Genomic DNA, 19247 nt, shown 5'->3' on the forward strand with positions numbered 1-19247 from the left:
ATCAATGCAAAGAAATAGAGGAAAATAATACAATGGGAAAGACTAGAGAGCTCTTCAAGAAAATTAGAGATCCCAAGGGAACATTTCATGCAAAGATGGTCACTATAAAGGACAAAAATGATATGGACCTAACAGAAGCATAAGATATTAAGAAGAGGTGGCAAGAATACACAGAAAACTATACAAAAAAAGATCTTCATGACCCAGATAACCACGGTGGTGTGATCACTCACAGAGAGCCAGACATCCTGGAATGTGAAGTTGAGAGGGCCTTAGGAAGCATCACTAGGAACAAAGCTAGTGGAGGTGATGGAATTCCAGTTGAGCTATTTCAAATCCTAAAAGATGATGCTGTGAAAGTGCTGCACTCAATATGCCAGCAAATTTAGAAAACTCGGCAGTGGCCACAGGACTGGAAAAGGTCAGTTTTCATTCTAATCCCAAAGAAAGGCAATGCTAAAGAATGTTCAAATTATTGCAAAATTTCACTCATCTCACACTCTAGCAAAGTAATGCTCAAAATTCTCCAAGCCAAGCTTCAGCAGTACATGAACTGTGAACTTCCAGATGTTCAAGGTGAATCTGGAAAAGGCAGAGGAACCAGAGATCAAATTGCCAACATCCGTTGCATCACTGAGAAAGCAAGAGTTCCAGAAAAGTATCTACTTCTGCTTTATCGACTATGCCAAAGCCTTTGACTATGTGGATCACAACAAACTGTGGAAAATTCTGAAAGAGATGGGAATACCAGACCACCTGACCTGCCTCCTGAGAAATCTGTATGCAGGTCAATAAGCAACAGTTGAAACTGGACGTGGAACAACAAACTGGTTCCAAATTGGAAAAGTTGTAAGTCAAGGCTGTATATTGTCACCCTGCTTATTTAACTTCTATGCAGATTACATCATGCAAAATGCTGGGCTGGATGAAGCACAAGCTGGGATCAAGATTGCTGGAAGAAATGTCAATAATCTCAGATATGCAGATGACACCACCCTTATGGCAAAAAGCGAAGAAGAACTAAAGAGCCTCTTGATGAAAGTAAAAGAGGAGAGTGAAAAAGTTGACTTAAAACTCAGCATTCAGAAAATTAAGATTATGGCATCCAGTCCCATCACTTCATGGCAAATAGATGGGGAAACAATGGAAACAGTGACAGACTTTACTTTTTGAGGCTTCCAAATCACTGCAGATGGTGATTGCAGTCATGCAATTAAAAGACAGTTGCTCCTTGGAAGAAAAACTATGACCATCCTGGATAGCATATTAAAAAGCAGAGACATTACTTTGTCAACAAAGGTCCATCTAGTCAACGGTATGGTTTTTCCAGTAGTCATGTATGGATGTGAGAGTTGGACTACAAAGATAGCTGAGAGCTGAAGAATTGATGCTTTTGAACTGTGGTGTTGGTGAAGACTCTTGAGAGTCCCTTGGACTGCAAGGAGATCCAACCAGTCCATCCTAAAAGAAATCAGTCCTGGGTGTTCATTGGAAGGACTGATGCTGAAGCTGAAACTCCAATACTTTGGCCACCTGATGTGAAGAACTGATTCATTTGCAAAGATCCTGATGCTGGGAAAGATTGAGGGCAGGAGGAGAAGGGGACAACAGAGGATGAGATGGTTGAATGGCTTCACCGACTATGGACATGAGTTTGAGTAAACTTTGGGAGTTGGTGATGGACAGGGAGGCCTGGCGTGCTGTAGTCCATGAGGTCGCAAATAGTTGGACACGACTGATCGACTGAACTGACCTTAACTGGAAAAAAAATGATTGTGTATAAGTAGAGCACAGTGAAGCTATTCTGTATATGTTCTAATGGTGGATACATGGTATAAAGTATTTGGCAAAATCTATAGAACTGCCCATAATAAAGAGTAAACCTTAGTAAGACATGGGATTTAGTCAATAACAATGTATCCATAGCAGTTCATCACTCATAATAATGTACCACACCAATGCCAGGCTTTAATAATAAGTGAAACTGTATGTGGAGTGGGAGGTGGAGGGAATCTATGTGAATATATATATATACAGTACTTTCTGTTCAATTTTTCTGTAAATCTAAAGCTCTTCTAAAAAAACTATTAGTTAAAAACATAAAAAAGCTTATGCTCTAGGTCTATTAATATCTCTTATTAATTCCATATAACAGTTTTCAAGGTTTTAGTGGAAACTGTCAAGTTACCAATATGAACTTTTTCACAACATGAAAATGGTACATATTTCCATATATTTTAGTTATTTAATTTTCACTGAAAGAATGTTTTGTAGCAAGAATCATCCAAGTTCAGCCCATGGAGCAAATTCAGCCCCAGAACTGTTTTTGTAATGCCAATGAGTTTAGAATGGTGTTAACATTTTTAAGGTTTGTAAGGAAAAATGGAAAAGAATATCTAACCTGTAAAACATATAATACCTACTGTTTATCGATCTCGACCAACATTTACTGCTGCTGCTGCTGCTAAGTCACTTCAGTCGTGTCCAACTCTGTGCAACACCATAGATGGCAGCCCACCAGGCTCCCCCGTCCCTGGGATTCTCCAGGCAAGAACACTGGAGTGGGTTGTCATTTCCTTCTCCAGTGCATGAAAGTGAAAAGTGAAAGTGAAGTCACTCAGTAATGTCCGACTCTTAGCGACCCCATGGGCTGCAGCCTACCAGGCTTCTCCATCCATGGGATTTTCCAGGCAAGAGTACTGGAGTTTACTAATGTATTCCTAAGTATCTTATGAGTTTTTAAATCCTATTGTAAATGGTACTTCTAAATTTTATTGTTAAGTTTTTAATTGACATTATTTAGGAAATACAATCAATGTTAAGATAATGACCTTGTACTCTGGAATCTTGTTAAATGAACTCTTTACTTCTGATAGTTTCTTTTAGAGTCTTTAGGATTATCTACATACATAATCATGTTTTCCATGAATAAAGACAGTTATTCTTTTAAATAAATAAATAATTGCTTTCTATTAAGGGGTTAATGGAAGAAAACAAGGTTCAGATTACGGTTTTAAATCCTAAGTCCGTCACCATGGGCCAGCTGTACGGACAGTTTGATTTAGTGTCCCACGAGTGGTCCGACGGGATCCTTGCTGTCAGTTTCAGAGCGTTTGCTGCTTCATCGGTAAGTGCTAACACTTTGCATGTCTATTTGGAAAGGCTATGAGAGTTCTGATTTTTTCAGTTTCAAGTAGACTTTTGTATTTATAGTTCAAGGTACATATTTAAAGTGCATTACTGAATAGTCTGGCAGAGTTTCTATGAAGAGCACTTGTGACTCTCTACAAAGACGGCCGGAGACCGTGGGGGCAGGCATATTCTCCTCAGTAAGCACAGAAGAAAGGGCACGGGGAAAGGAGGCTGAGGACAGCATTTCTGGTGCTCATTTTCCAGGCTCGGTGACCCAGCAGGGAGAGCATCTGAATGACAGGATCCTTTTGATCCATCAGTAACATTCTCTGCCCTGCTGCTCAGCTGGCTGTCACTGTCCCACCTACTAATTGTTAGACAGACTCCAGTGCTGAAAGAGGCAATTGCAGACCAATCCCAGTGCTTCCCTCTAGTGTGCTGGGAGAGCATGAGCTGTCTGCGGAAAGAAAAAGTGAGGGATGTGCCAGCTGCCGACCTCTGGGAAGGGGGGGGTGGGAACTTACCTCTTCCTGGCGTACCCTGCGGAGGGGCTGCTGCCCAGTCTAAGAAAGGCCACTGACCAATACATGTTAACTTGGTTGTTATGTTAGCAGTCTCTCCATGGGCTATGATCAGATAGAGACAGCTTGTTAAGGTTAGTCTTACAGGAAAAGGGGCCTAGGCTAGAGACATTTAATTGTTTTGTTAGATCTTATATATTCTTTATGTAAGAATATATAAATCTTATATATCCTTTATTCTGACTACCACACATCCTAAATTTGGCGCTCTTTCCTCATTTAAGGACAAGACAGTCATGAGTCAGTGTAATGACAGAAAAACATTAAATCGCAGTGGTACTTTTATTTCCCTGAAGGACCTTGAGCCATGAATAAACACGAGGGTCGGCTCTCTGGGCAGAGATCTTGTGCCGTGTCAGCAGGCACAGGTGGGGCACACAGAGGCCTGGGGCCACTCACCAAGCTTCTCAGATCCTTTCTTGTCACAGTAACTGTGCTCGGGCCCAGATTAACGTGTGAAGTCTCTAGATGATATGTGCTACTGCATCATGTACACAGAAATAATCATGAGACACCTCTCATTTTATACTTAGCTACATAGTATGCGTTATATTTTCCAGGAAGCTACACCCCATAAGTATTAGTCTCAGGAAGGTTAAGTAGCTGTCCCCAAGTCACACAGCTGGGAAATAGTAAAGTCAGATGAAAAGTGAGGTCTCAGTTGTTGCAGGTCCCACCTGCTCACCGCCAGGGGGGCGTTTCTCAGAGTGGAGCCTGACAGGCGTAGAAACCCAACCACAGGAGGAAACATTGATCTGAAGGTTTCCTCTCCAAGACAGCACACTCTTCCATGCTTCCTGAGCACGGCCAGAGCTAGCTTCTGAGGGTGGGGTGGGCGACCTGAGTCCAGGCAGACCCACTGTCTTCTGGATTAATGCTTTTGATCACAGGATGGAGAAGTTGTTAAGGTGGATTCAGATCCCCCACTCCTTCAGCTCATGTGTGCATTTGCTGCAGGTGGCCTGGGGCATCGTCTTGTGTCCACGGGATGGCTTCTTCATAAGGGTCTGGAAAAGAGAATCAGTTTTTCCCTTTGTGGGACTGTGAACTGTGGATTGATATTAATGCCAGATATTATACAACAAGACAGCTCAGCCCAAGAAGGATGTGTATGTGGGTGAATTCATTCAGTGGAGGGAACAGAAAATTTGACTTAACACACAAGAGTAATTGATCTGTATGAATACTAAATAGAATGCCTATAGAGTCAGACAGTCTGAATGAAAATTGTTTTCTCTGGCAGTTGCATTTTTTTTTTTACTTCTCTAAAATATGTTGTATATGATTTCAGAGACATTGGAAAAGATAAAATCTTAAGATGTTAAAAATTTGTCTTGTCCATGGCACATATAGGCTTCTTTAGTGAATGTGTATATTCACACACATATGCACTCTATTCCAAAGGTGTCTTTAAATTTTGATGGTGAAATTAGTTTTAGAAGATACATTTTAAAATTGTAAAATAACATGAATGAACTGTTTCCTTCCATAACCATTTTTGCCCTTTATTCACCATCTGAATGAACCAGACACCAGATAGGAAATGGTTAATTTTTGATGGGCCGGTAGATGCAGTATGGATTGAGAATATGAACACTGTGCTGGATGACAACAAAAAGCTATGTCTGATGAGCGGGGAGATTATCCAAATGTCACCACAAATGAATCTTATTTTTGAGCCAATGGATTTAGAAGTTGCTTCTCCTGCCACTGTAAGTTCTCAATTTTCACATCTGCTAATAAATTTGAAATGTTATAGATGTGTTTATTGCTTAGTAATTTTGACTCTAGATGAAAAAAAGTATTTATGGAATTCATTTTAACAGCCATCTGTGATTCTCCAAGGGCGGACATGTCTGTTGACATACCTTGACAATGATGAGTCAGGGATATTTTCCACTATGTCTAGGACCATTTGGTAAAGTCATACATGAAAATTTAGATGAGGAAATTTTATAAAAGTATGCTTTTTTTCCCCCACGAGTTTTCTGAAAAATGTAAGAAATAGATTTACTGAGTCATCCTTCTTTTATAAGCAGTACCTTGGTGGTAAACAGTGATTGTTTTTCCAGGTTTCCAGATGTGGGATGATATACATGGAGCCTCATATGCTAGGCTGGAGACCGCTGATGTTGTCTTGGATAAATCTTTTACCTGCTACAATCACTGTTATTCAGAAGGAGTTTATAATAGGCTTATTTGACAGGATGGTACCTGTTTCTGTTGAATTTATTAGAAAGCATACAAAGGTAAGAGGATTGAAAGTTTTAAGATTTAAAAAATAAATGGAAAATCCAAATTAGCCATATATATACATTTTAATGTCTACTTTATTGTCAACTACCAGATATTAAAATAATTTATTAATTAGTTTGATTAAAAACTCTTACTAAAGTTTAAAATTTTTAATTAATATAGTCCTCCAAAAAAGTATTTTAAACAAAGCATCTTATGGTTTGAGAAAATGTATGGATGATAATCTTTTCCCTTAAAAAAACAAACTTGAAGTCCCATCTAATCACATGTAGGTGAAAATATTCTGAAAGGTGATCTCTCATTTCTGATAAACTATTATTTTTAAAAACAGTTTCCCTCTTATAAAACTAGAATTGTAACACTAACACCTTTCCATAGATGTTATGGCAGTTATAACTGAATGAGTTCAGTAAGAATTAGTTGATACTATTTCAATTAGTGCCTCATTTAAACTGCTTCATATACTTTTTTCTCTGATTTTTTCAGGAATTATCTCCAACTTCAGATACAAACTTAGTCCGATCCCTAATGAATCTGATAGACTGTTTTATGAGTGACTTTGCTGATGATGTCAAAGTAAGAGAGAGAAATGATCGAGAAACTTACTCTTTACTTGAGGTGAGTCCATGTACTCTTTACATGAGGTAAGTCTTTGAATCTTGGAATAGAAGAGGATTTATTGCTTTCCCCAGTAAATTTTCCTAATTAATTAACCTCATTTTTCCTGGAACTGGAGGCTAGATAATGTGTGGAAGCTGAGCAGTGAGAAAGAACCAGGTCCCAAATGCCAGGTGCTGATAGGAAAACTTGCCTGGTGTTGTATTGAATCATGAAGTTTGGGTGGAGCCCAGCGACCCCACAAATCTGCTACTGATACCTTGAATCATTTGGCCCAGTCTCAAAGATGATGGCAGCTCTGTTGGTAAAGAATCTGCCTGCAGTGCGGGAGACCTGGATTCGATCCCTGGGTCGGGAAGATTCCTTGGAGGAGGGAATGGCAACCCGCTCCAGTATTCCTGCCTGGAGAATGCCCATGGACAGAGGAACCTGGCGGGTTGCAGTCCGCGGGGTCACAGAGAGTCGGACAAGACTGAGCAACTGAGCACACACACAGCAAAGATGCTTGGTCCCCAGAATGTCAATCATCATTTGACAACAAGAGTCACTTCCGCCTTCAACCTCCAAATTATAATTTATTGTTTTTTCTTCCCTAATTTTTCTCCTTGTTCATGAGATATGAATATTTAAAATATATGTGTGTATATAAATATTTAAAATGAAGACAGCAAGAAGATACATAATCTATAAATGTTTTAAATATAGGAATAAAATTATCAACAGACCTTGAATCTTCTTTAATAAAAAATTACATATTGCTAATGGTAGCACTTCTAATGTAGTCAGTGTTACTTTTCTGCTTATTTTTTTATGAAATACATTTTAAATTTCATTTAAAATAATTTTCAAAAAGAGACAGTCTGAATAATCTAGGAGTAGATGAATAGTGTCAAGCTAGAGTTCACAACTTTTATGAGCATAGTCAGAACTGTTTTTAGCTTTGGCTTGGAAAAGGAGATTTGATTTTAAAACAAGCAAATAGACCTTATTTGAGCGGTGTCTTTTTCTGTTCTCTCTGCCTGAGTCTGATAAGAATGCTTGCAAGACAGTGGTTCTAATGATACAGTCAGTGCTCGGGTAATTATTGCAACAGGTAAATAAAAGTATATGAATTTGTTTTACTTTACAAAACATTGTATCAAAATTTAATAAACATATATTGTGAGTTGATTATTCTTTTTTAAAATATGCTTTTTTACTTTAATAAAAAGTTATCTCAATATTCTTTTTAATATCAAAGTTCAGGTGTATATTTGAATTAGCACCTGATTTACCAGACTAATCATTCTAAGTTTTTACTATGCCTAGAATTTATGCTTTGCATTATATTGTCTTCTCTGATGGTAAGATTTTATGACATGTAACTTAATAGAAAAAACTAATTATTACAAAATCCCGAGATAACCTACTACCATATATCAGTTTATTCATTTCCATTCAAAGATATTAATCTGGCTGATCTGATTTAAGCTTCAAGGATGGACTAAAGTTATTCTTTAATGCATTCTATCTTCTCATCTCTCCAAATCAGGGCATTTTTCTGTTTTCTTTGATCTGGTCTGTTGGTGCTTCTTGTAAAGATGATGATCGGTTGAAATTCAGTAAGATTCTTCGAGAACTGATAGAAGGCCCAATTTCAGATATAACTCGAGATAGATATAAATTACTGAGTGGAACTGAACAAACATCTTCAAAACAACTAACTGTTCCATTCCCTGAAAAAGGAACAATTTATGATTATCGGTTTATCACTGAGGTAAGATCTGCACCTGTCGACCAGGCTGGCTTTCCCTGGGAGACACACAGCACAGAATGGCTCTGTGGCCGCCTCGTCACCACTGTCTGCCTGGAGACAGTGAGGGGTAGGAGACGGTGTGCTGGGTGTGAAGGCAGCCACACCTGGTTCTGCTTTCTTCCTGTATAGCCTTGGACGGGTTTTTAATCTCCCTAAATCTTGGTTTTCTCATTGGTAAAATGGGATAAATAAAAGTGCTGATGGGGCCAGTTGTACCATTACATAAAATCACACATTAGGACATCCAGCCCAGCAGCAGGTGGGTACTGCTCAGGGACACCCCTCTGGGAGGTTCATGGTGCAGGTTAGCACGTCACGGGCTGAGTTCCTGCAGGACCGCAGATGGGCTGTTAGGAATTCAGCACTTCCCAGACAGAATGGGTATTATACCCTGGGTGGGGTCTGTTCACTTGTTTGTTTTTGTCTAACAGCTCCCATAAATACAGTAATTGAGGGCAAACTTTAGGCATGCGTGCTATTTAAATATGGGCTTCCCGGGTGGCACTGCTGGTAAAGAACCTGCCTGCCAGTGTGATTCTGTCCCTCCTGGGTTGGGAGGATCCCCTGTAGGAGGGCGTGGTAGGCCACTCCAGTATGCTTTCCTGGAGAAATTCATGGACAGAGGAGCCTGCTGGGCTACAGTTCATGGGGTTGCAGAGAGTCAGACACGACTGCAGTGACTTAGCATGCATGCATTATTTGAATATATGCAGATTTTAGTGAAATTGGGGTCACTCTGTATCCTCACTGGGCAGTTTCATGTCCTCCTTCTTCCCTTAATAAAGAGAAGAGCTCTATCTCAATGATGCTTCTTTAATAAAGCTTATTTTTGTAAAATTCCCTATATTCTACCATTTCAGTGGACCACGATTGACTCAGTTTCCTAATCTTGAACACTGAAGTGTTTTTGTTATTTTAGTTTTAGAGCTTTGGTGAGTAGTCTTGTATACAAGTCATTGTGTACATATCTGATTTTTTCTTTAAGATAGGTTCATCAAACAAGAATTAGTGTATCAATTAAAAAATTTTTATGATTCTTGAGAATCATATTGCTGAACTCACCTCAGAAGAGACTCTGCACCCTGCCAACTGCAGGATACCTTTTTATCTTTGCTAATTTTATGATATTCTAAATTTTCAGAGCACTTTGCAGCTTATTAAGTTTTCCCACAATCACTTTTATTTTATTTCCCAGCATCTCAGTGAAATGGGGAAGATAGGATTATTTTCCACATTTTACCACTGAGGGAATTGAGGCTCAGAGATATTTTGTGGTTTTCCCAGGATTGCACAGTCTCTAAACAACTGTCTGTTCCAGGTTTTCTGATTCTTAATTTTCCCTTCCCCGTAAGGTGGCAAAAGATTCATGTTAGAAATATCAAGAATATCAAAGGAGCATTGTTTCTTCATCAGTTTTAGAAAGTTCTAGTAATTTCTTTGAAATACTGTTTTCAGAGTTATGCAAATTTAGCCTCCTCACATTTTCTGCTCTGTACTCAACACTTGCAAATGATACAGAAATGAATAAAGGACAGTTTTGTCCTGTGTGAGCTCCCGAACTCTTCAGGAGGATGTCATGTATACACCAGGACAGAAGAGTGCCGTATATCAAGGCCCAGGGACTGGGGTAGTTTTGGAAACAGTAGGCTCATCAGTGAGGCTGGGCTGTGGGACACTTGAAGATGTGCAGGAGGATGGGTCTGAATTTTAATATACTTTGAATGACCACGAGTTTAAACTGGGTTTTGTAAGGATGGAGAGGGCGGAGGTGTTTTTCTAAGGAGAATTAACATGTTTTTGAAATTTTTGTTACAGACACAGCCTTAGCAAATGAAAACTTTAGTTCACAAAGCTAATAGGATGCAAAGATACAGTGTAATGTTACTTCATAATAATAATCATCTCTTATTAAGAAATCTTGTCTGTTCTGGATATCTCTTACACATCAACATGAATTTAGCTAATAATATTGAGCCATACACTTAAAAACGGTTGAAGGTAAATTTTAGGTGTTTTTTTCTTTACTACAATTAAAAAAAGAGACATACTACTATAAATAAAATAGATAACTAATATGGACTGGGAAGTTTACTCAGTACTCTAATGATGGGTATGGGAAAAGAATCTAAAAAAGAGTGGAGATATATATATATGTATGTATGTATAACTGATTCACTTTGCAGTACAACAGATACACGACAGTGTAAATCATCTATACTATACTCCAATAAAATTTTTTTAAAAGAGAAAGAAATCTTGCTTGAAATAATAAGCTGATGTTGCAAGTACCATTATAAAAGTCAAACAAATGCAGCTGATGGTCTGTGTAGAAAAATATTCTATATTGGTTAACATTTACTGAATAAAATTCTTTACTCTTTAACACATTGATTAAATCAGTTTCCTCAATGCTATTAAAGAATCTAATATTTGGCAAAAGTAACTGATCTTTGGGTTGATATAATCAGTGGTTCCAGGACATCAAATTATTACATCATTGCCATTTCATTTTTATCCATACAAAAGCCCAATTTCTCCTTAATTTAACACAAAATTTAAAAAATTAGAGTGAAGAGTTTTAAAGGATAAAGACAAATGTATACATATCAAGAATTGTTGGTCTTGATCTTTCATCTTTTCTGCAGTGATGCAGAAGTACAGAGCTTCTGAACATATTTTACAACATGACATTCACTATTTGGTTATTTGTTGTAAACAGGGAATAGGAAAATGGGAACCATGGGTAAAGAAGTTAGCCGAAGCCCCTCCAATTCCTAAGGATGTGATGTTTAATGAAATCATTGTGCCAACTCTGGACACAATTCGATACTCTGCACTAATGGAATTGTTGACCACCCATCAAAAGCCTTCAATATTTGTAGGACCAACAGGAACGGGGAAAAGCGTTTACATTATTGTAAGTATTGTAGAAATATACATATTAAAATGTGCATAATAGTCCAAAGAATATTATTTCTTAAATGACCTGAACTGGTAGGCAGTGTTTTTGAAATACTTAATTTCTATGTTGGAACCATAGAGAATTTTTGAGTAATTATCAAACTATCAAAATTACCAAAACGTCTCTCCAAAGAGAATTTATCTTTGGAAGTTGATTAAAGATATGCTACTTTATATCACTAAATTATTGTCCATTTTAAAAGGTATTTTAATGAAAATAGCTTATATAGCACAAATAATTTTATCTGCCTTAAAAAAAACAGTGTTTTGGTTGATATTTAATTTTCTAAATTATTGAATATGTGAACATTACTGTATGGTAATAAAACTGATTTTCTTTAATACTTTCTGGAATCATACCCACTGTGTGCTAAGAAAATGTTAGCTGTTGTAAAAGACATGCCCCAAATCTCAGTAGCTTTATGAAACCTGAGTTCTCTGGTGTTTAAGGGGTCATACTAATCAAAGACCAGTTCTTGCCTCTAGTGTCAGATTTCTGAAAGCAGAAGGCTGGCTGGGATTAAGAGTGAATAGCGCCTCCAGCCTTTGGTATGGCAAGTAAACGCAAGTTTCTCCCGGATCAGCTGGACAATGTGCAATATAAGTGAGCCTGATCATTCCTGGGACTCCGTTTATGTAACTGCACAGCCGGGAGGGAATGCCACTACTTCTCGTAGGTCAGCAAAGTGTGCAATGTGATGTTCCTTTGGAGTATCTAAGGAGCCTTCCCATCTGCTCTTCTCAGAGAGCGAACATTTGGAAGCTGCCGTGGGAGCAGGCAAGATAGCCTTAATCAGGAGGGATTGCAATGACCCCAGTGAATAGGACTCTTGCCTTCTCCCTCCAGCTGCGCTCACCACCAGCTGTGGGATAGGAAGACAGATAGGAAGACAGAGGAGGCAGGTGGAGGAGGGGGGAGGGCCTGTTAGTGGCCCCTCCCCCATTGCAGGTTCCCAGGCAGTCCTCCTTTCCCCATTCGTGGTAGTGCTGGTTTATAGTTCCTTATTGATTCTATGTTTAATACAGTCCCCCTTTGGCTTATATAGTCAAATAATTGTTCTGGTATTATTTGTTGAATAATTTCTTCCCCAACAGATTGAAATGTTGCTTTTATTGTACTAAATGCTGTGTGTATCAGGGAATATCCAAGAGTAGGGAGGGAAGAAGTTTAGATGGAGATTTTAAATCAAGGTGTTGAGTTGGACTGAGTTAAAAAAAAAATAAGTGTACAGAAAGCTAAAGGATTTATCTAAGATACTATCAAAAGTTAGGAAATAAAGACATGATTCAAGGAGGTGGGTGGGGAAAAATAAAGCCTTCTGTCATTTGTACTCCCCCAAATGGCAGTCCAGCTAATAAACTGCCCAGGCCAAAAAAAAAATTACTTTTCACAACATTGGATACATACTTCACATATTATCTTGTAGTCTGCTTTTTTTCTTCTTAATGTACTCTAAATACCTTCCTGTTTTATTATTCTTCTACAAGATGATTTGTAGAACACAACATCTTGGTTAAGAACCATTGCAATTGTACCTGCTTTCCAGTAAATTCCATTTTGAAAGTACAAATTATATTATGTAAGCTTCCTAACTGATAACTTATTGAAAGATAATAAGCTGTATTTCAGAGAACAGTGGTCTGCAGAAAGACAAGTGGCAGTCTAAATTCTTGTCTCATTTCTGAGAACTTAAGCCAAGTTTCTTAACCTCTGAGTCCCAATGGTTTTATGGTGAGTAGGAGTGTGTACTGGAGAAGGAACTGGCACCCCACTCCAGTACTCTCGCCTGGAGAATCCCATGGATGGAGGAGCCTGGTGGGCTGCCGTCCATGGGATCGCGAAGAGTCGGACACGACTGAGCGACTTAGCAGCAGCAGCAGGAGTAGGTACCCTGCATGGTGTTTTTGGAAGTCAGAGAAGCCACGTGCCCAGGGCCTGCACAGATAGGGACGTTCCATTGACTTGGTAACTTGGTTATGTCTATTGATTCCATCTCTTTTCACATTATGACACTTGAAGATTAAATTTGAGTACGTCAACAATGAGGCTTAGTAGTTATTTTCAAGTGTCAAACATAATGGCAGCTATGGCTCATCTTATTATTTCTTGCTATTATACAGAATTTTCTTTTAAATCAACTCAATAAAGATATCTACAAGCCTCTGCTGATTAACTTCTCAGCACAAACTACAGCAGCTCAAACTCAAAATATCATCATGTCAAAACTGGACAAAAGAAGAAAGGGAGTTTTTGGTCCTCCTTTGGGCAAGAAAATGGTAATTACTCTCTTTCTATACGTATACTACAGTGCTGGCACTGTTCCTGGGCATTGTTACATTCAGAACAAGGAAACCAGATATACTAGGACTTGACATCTTTTTGTAGTTCAGTTTTTATTAACGTATCATAAATGTTGGTTAAGAAGTCTTCTTAAGAGTGTTTTTATATTGTATGTGCATTTGGCAACTTGACATTAAAAACAAGCGGTTGCCTTTTGAATTCAAAGTAGAATATTCACCTGGGAAATTATCTACCTTCCTAATTTCTCTCATTAACATTTTTACTCAGCAGAGTCTTTGCTGCTTGCTCTCTAGGCCTTTAAATAACCAAGCTATCAATTGACATTTCTGTGTTCCTCTGCCAAGAATACCCTTCTCAGCCTCACTGAGGCTTTTATAATCATTTGAAGATCATACCTTTCTCATTTATTTTAATGTATTGAAGTTGTACAAGGAAAAAAGAGAAGGCATATTGAGAAACAAGTTATATGAGAGGATTAGTAAGTTCTAAACTCTTAACTATAAAGGTGAGTAATGAGACTGCCTCCCTGTTCCTGGGGAACATGGATGCTGAGTGATGGTTCTGATGTGCAAGGAAATCACCAGTTCTCACTTACGCACTTCACAAAAGGGTGATCTTATTCTCGGCCTGAACACTGTTCGTCCCATAGGACACTACATTAGGATGCTAATGTTTCTAATACCTTTCCTCCTTTCATTCTCAGATTGTCTTTGTAGACGATGTCAACATGCCTGCTCGAGAGGTGTATGGGGCCCAGCCTCCAATCGAGTTACTTAGACAGTGGTTAGATCACTGGAATTGGTATGACCTAAAAGACTGCTCTATGATTAAACTAGTGGACATTCAAATTATGTGTGCTATGGGACCTCCAGGTATGTTTTCTGAGTTTGTGGTCACTCTGGCTGTATCTAACGAGCAGGAGAAAGAGAAGCCCCGTCAGACAACCTGAGTCGGTGTTCCGTGTCTATGTGTTCTGTCTCCGTTTGTTCTGCCCTAGCAGAGTGACCGCAGCAGTCAGCACTGCACAGGGGATGCCTCCTCTGTGGTCTGTGCTGCGTGCTGTGTTTAGTCGCTTAGTTGTGTCCGACTCTGCGATCCACTGGACTGTAGCCCGCCAGGTTCCTGGGTCCACCGAGTTATTCAGGGAAGAATACTGAAGTGGGTTGTCCTTTCCTTCTCCAGGGGATCTTCCTGACCCAGGGATCGAACTCATGTCTCCTGCATTGCGGGCAGATTCTTTACCTGCTGAGTCATCGGAGAAGCCCTGTTTGGGGTGATTCTCCCCAGATCATACAGCTCTCCCAAATCCTTTTTCTTCCATGTTCTGTTCCATGTTTGGTCCCCATTTCCTCTTCCTGCATTCTGAGGTCTCATATCCCCTGAGAACCCAGATTCCCCTGCAGAAGCTCATTTTCCTCTTTCATTCCTTAAAGTTTCAACTGTATTCATACATCCCTGCTTTCCCCTACCCCAATCACTTCCCATTTTAGTGAGTCTCTGGATTTAGACAGACTCTTGAGGGAATTTAAGTAGGAAATCATGAAAAGAATGAATTCTTAGATATTCTTTATACTTTTCAAGGGAAATTTATAAACTCTCTATGTAGGAAAAAATTTTCTTTTATTCTAGAATATCTGAAATAGCTTGATTTAACTAACCAGACATCTTTAACTGTTCTCCTGAACTCACGCTGGTGTTCTGTATTTTTAATATAGAACAGTGTGCCATGTCTTAGGAAATTTCTCCACTATTTGCTTCTGAACTCTTGACCTTTATCTGACCTGTAATGCAGATAGTTTGCTCTGAGTCAGTAATTGCTCTCAGCACCCTCTCTGGGCCACTTTGAATGCTAGACCCCTTCTTTTCTTTTCTTTTTTTTTAATTCTATTACTCCTGGGTCCCAGAGTTCAGTTCTGCTTTGCCTCTCCCCATCCCACAGCAGTCATTTGTAGTGTCTGCTTTTCCTGCCTCTTCGGGGACTGGACAGGGGAGCAGACTGAATCCATGAGGTATCGTTTCCTCTTGGACCTCATTTTCTAAAAAAAGACCACCATTTCTGACTGTTCTCTGGGAGGAAAGCTTGAAGACACAGCTGGGTGTATGATCTTACACCTTTCCTTCTGTAACCCTTTCTCCATTTCCTTAAACTTGCCCAGGTAAATCAGTGTTTATTATGAGCTTCTAAATACATAGCGATAACTAACTGTTTTGATCTATAACTGTAGACTCCTAGTTATATGCTTTCACACATTGTTTATGTTTTTAGAATCAGCATAGTATAATGCAGTGATAAAAGCAAAGTACAGATTTACTTGGTTTAAAACAAACATAAAACCTGAACCTATAGGTTTTTAAGCAAAATATATATTAAAGATATTACGCATTTTTAAAACCACTCTTTACTGGAGATTCCATGATAGAATCCCTTTAAAGAGACAGTGCATTTTATTGATACATGTAAAGATGATAATATAAACCAATTTTATAAAATGGTGTTACATTCTAAATCTGTTTTTAAAATTTCATATTTGAAATTATAGTAATTATTTTGTGAAAATGAGATATTCCTCCAATTTTTAAAATTGAAAGCAGCCAGTGACATGGCCATGTGAACCACATTGACTAGTCTTAGGGAAATTTATTTCAAGATGTGAGGGAAGAATGAGGCTGTATGTCAAGGTCATGCTGAATTTCAGCCATGTGCAAAGGCCTTAAAGTGTGGTCAATCAGAGTCATCAGGGTTATGTTAACATCACGTTAATATTATATTAATAATAACAATATTATATTAATATTACATAATATTGTCCTAATATTGTTTTGTTGAGAATGTTTGACAGTTTACTGCTTTGGGCTGTGTATGAGTCATGGAGAAGGTGGATGCTGGGTCTTTCTGTCTCGTTGGATTTCCTTTGGTAAATAAACCTGACCGAGATTATATCTAATTGATTGAACTTATAGAGACCATTTCAACTAGAAAACAACACTTTGAGGTTGAGGAAAAAACTGTTTTCAGATCAAGGTTATCCAAATAATTGATTACTTCTCTCTGTGTGCCATGAATTTGTCCATCTTTCACGCTGTTTTATGCTGTAAAGTGTAGAGAAAATACTCTGTTATATACGAGTAGCATTGTTAAGGATTGTCCTCTTTGATATTTAGGTGGTGGTCGAAATCCAGTAACTCCTCGATACATGCGGCATTTCAATATTATAACAATCAATGAGTTTAGTGATAAATCTATGTTTACAATATTTTCTAGAATCTTAACCTGGCATTTAAAAACCTGGTAAGTAGTTGAAAGTGTGTTTGTTTTTTCACTAGTGGGTATAAGATCTTTGGGGAACATGTCAGTATAAGCAGTGCTTCTCAGACTTCCACAAAAGCACCTCGAGAGAAGGAGGAAGCTAAGAGGCAGCAGTTGCTCCCCTCCTTTGCTCCCGTCTCCAGGAAAGAGAACAGAACACAGAAAGCCTGCAGGATCTTTCTCTTTTTCCTTTATTTGTCTGAAGTCTTAGATTTTAACCTAAAAATTCATACACATTTTGCATCCTGTTGTATATGTCCATGTTGGAACGATCAATATTTTGAATTTTTGCCATGTAGTTCAGTTAATGCTGGAAAGATTGCCAGGTTTATCCTGTGACTTTGACACCCTCTAGTAAAACTCTTGAGTTCCCCCAGGGGTGTCCGTGTCCAGGTTTGAGTGTAGCCGTGGAGCCTGTGCCCTGGGAAAATGTTGCTCCCTAGTTCTGGACACTCAGCACTTCTCCACAAGATTCCTGGAGGTTAGGAGCCAAGTGGCCCTGAGCAGGACAAGTCTTGGCTCCGTGATGTGGACACCATTCTCAGGAAATTATCATTCCTTGTCTTATGCAATGGTGATGGAGGGGAAAACTGACTGCTCATCAAGCCAGAAGTGAAATAAAGCCAATTTTTTCAAATAGATAAGGTTCTTTCTACCTTAATCATCCCTTTGCCCTTTAAAAGAAATCCTGGTTCACTATTTCACTTTGTTTTAACTCCCTTCCCCCCACCTTCCTTACTTTTTTCTGAATTTTTTTCTCCCTTCCCTTTCTCTGAAAATACCCATTTCATCAGTGTTCTTGAAGGATCCTATCTATATGCAGCTAAGAATGCCAGGTAGTGAAAGAGGTTAGGCAGCATCATCTAGTGGATCCTGGGTTTGAGTTATATAATATGGGTTCCTTGGCTGGCTCTTCTGCCCATTTATTTAAGCAGTTTTAAGCTCATTAAACTGGTCCTGCTTACTCATGGAGTTCCTTTGAACATAAAATAATGACTAAAAAGTAGCTTTAAAAGAAGTAAAAATTCTATTATTATTATTATTATAACAAGAGATGGTAATTTTGTAAACTAAATCAATTGATTTAATATAAGAAAAATTCATGTCAGTTGTACTAAATATCACTATGTATCATAATTCTATGTTTGCTAACATTTTCTTTCTTTTCTCTTAAAAAAAATTTTAAGTTATAAATTTCCAGATGACTTTCTAGATTTGACAACACAAATTGTAAATGGTACAATGACTCTGTATAAAGAAGCAATGAAGAATCTCTTGCCTACTCCAGCCAAGTCTCACTACCTGTTCAACCTCCGAGATTTCTCTCGTGTCATTCAGGGAGTATGTTTGTCAAGACCAGAAACAGCAGAGACCAAAGAAGTGATTAAACGTCTTTGGGTTCATGAGGTAAATCTCTGTGCTACTAAAACATGATTATGCAAGAAACAAAGATTTTACCATGCCAAAAACTGGGTAAAGAAATATCCAGCAATTGTTGAAATGCATTCCACTATTTGGCATTATGAAGGTCAATGGTCAGGATAATTTTTAAAAATACTTCACACTGACATATTCTATGACACTTAAGATGCTTTATCTCTGCTTTTCAGGACTTTCTATTGATTTATAGAGTGTTTCAAAGGAGCTATCATTTTAAGTCTCCTTTAAGTGACTTTAATCCTTTCAGTTTGACTTCAAATAATTTTGAGATGGAAATACTTTTGTTTTTTGATAGTTCATGAGTGTTAGCAGAGTTATTCATAATAGCCAAAAAGTGGAAACAATTCAAATATACATTGGCTGATGAACGGACAAACGAATGTGGGCTCTGTGTGTGTGTGTGTGTGTGTGTGTGTGTGTGTGTGTGTGTATGTGTGTGTATATACATACACACAATGGAGCTCTTTTCAGCCCTAAAAAGAAATACTGATAGACGTCACAACATGAACAAAACCATTACACTAGAAAACCTTACAGTAAGTGAAAGAAGCAAGACACAAAAGGCCACGTACAATACAATATTTTTCCATTTATACGAAATGTCCAGAATAAGCAAATGTTACAACAGGAACGAACCTAGGAAACATTACACTAAGTGAAAGAAGCAAGACACAAAAGGCCAGATACAATATAATATTTTTCCATTTAAATGAAAAGGCTGGAATAAGCAAATGCATAGTGATAGAAAGTAGATTAATGGTTGCCAGAGGCTGTGGAGGCATGAAGTAGGAATAGTAAGGAGTGACTGCTAATGAGTGTAGGTTTTCTTTGAGGGGGTGTTGAAAAAGATCTAGA

General features: G+C 38.3%; 1 protein-coding gene across 1 annotated transcript in view; it reads left to right on the top strand.

Moving 5' to 3' along the window:
* The window catches only part of DNAH7 (dynein axonemal heavy chain 7), a 263405-nt gene that overhangs the window by 132730 nt on the left and 111428 nt on the right, over positions 1-19247 (top strand). Inside the window, exons 31-40 of the mRNA XM_065927706.1 lie at positions 2978-3127; positions 5243-5425; positions 5786-5962; positions 6456-6587; positions 8119-8343; positions 11102-11299; positions 13465-13620; positions 14349-14517; positions 16808-16934; positions 18140-18359. Coding sequence (XP_065783778.1) covers positions 2978-3127; positions 5243-5425; positions 5786-5962; positions 6456-6587; positions 8119-8343; positions 11102-11299; positions 13465-13620; positions 14349-14517; positions 16808-16934; positions 18140-18359 — 1737 coding nt within the window. The remainder of the gene's footprint in view (positions 1-2977; positions 3128-5242; positions 5426-5785; positions 5963-6455; positions 6588-8118; positions 8344-11101; positions 11300-13464; positions 13621-14348; positions 14518-16807; positions 16935-18139; positions 18360-19247) is intronic.

Source organism: Muntiacus reevesi, chromosome 3 (assembly GCF_963930625.1).
Source record: "Muntiacus reevesi chromosome 3, mMunRee1.1, whole genome shotgun sequence".
Taxonomy (NCBI): Eukaryota; Metazoa; Chordata; class Mammalia; order Artiodactyla; family Cervidae; genus Muntiacus; species Muntiacus reevesi.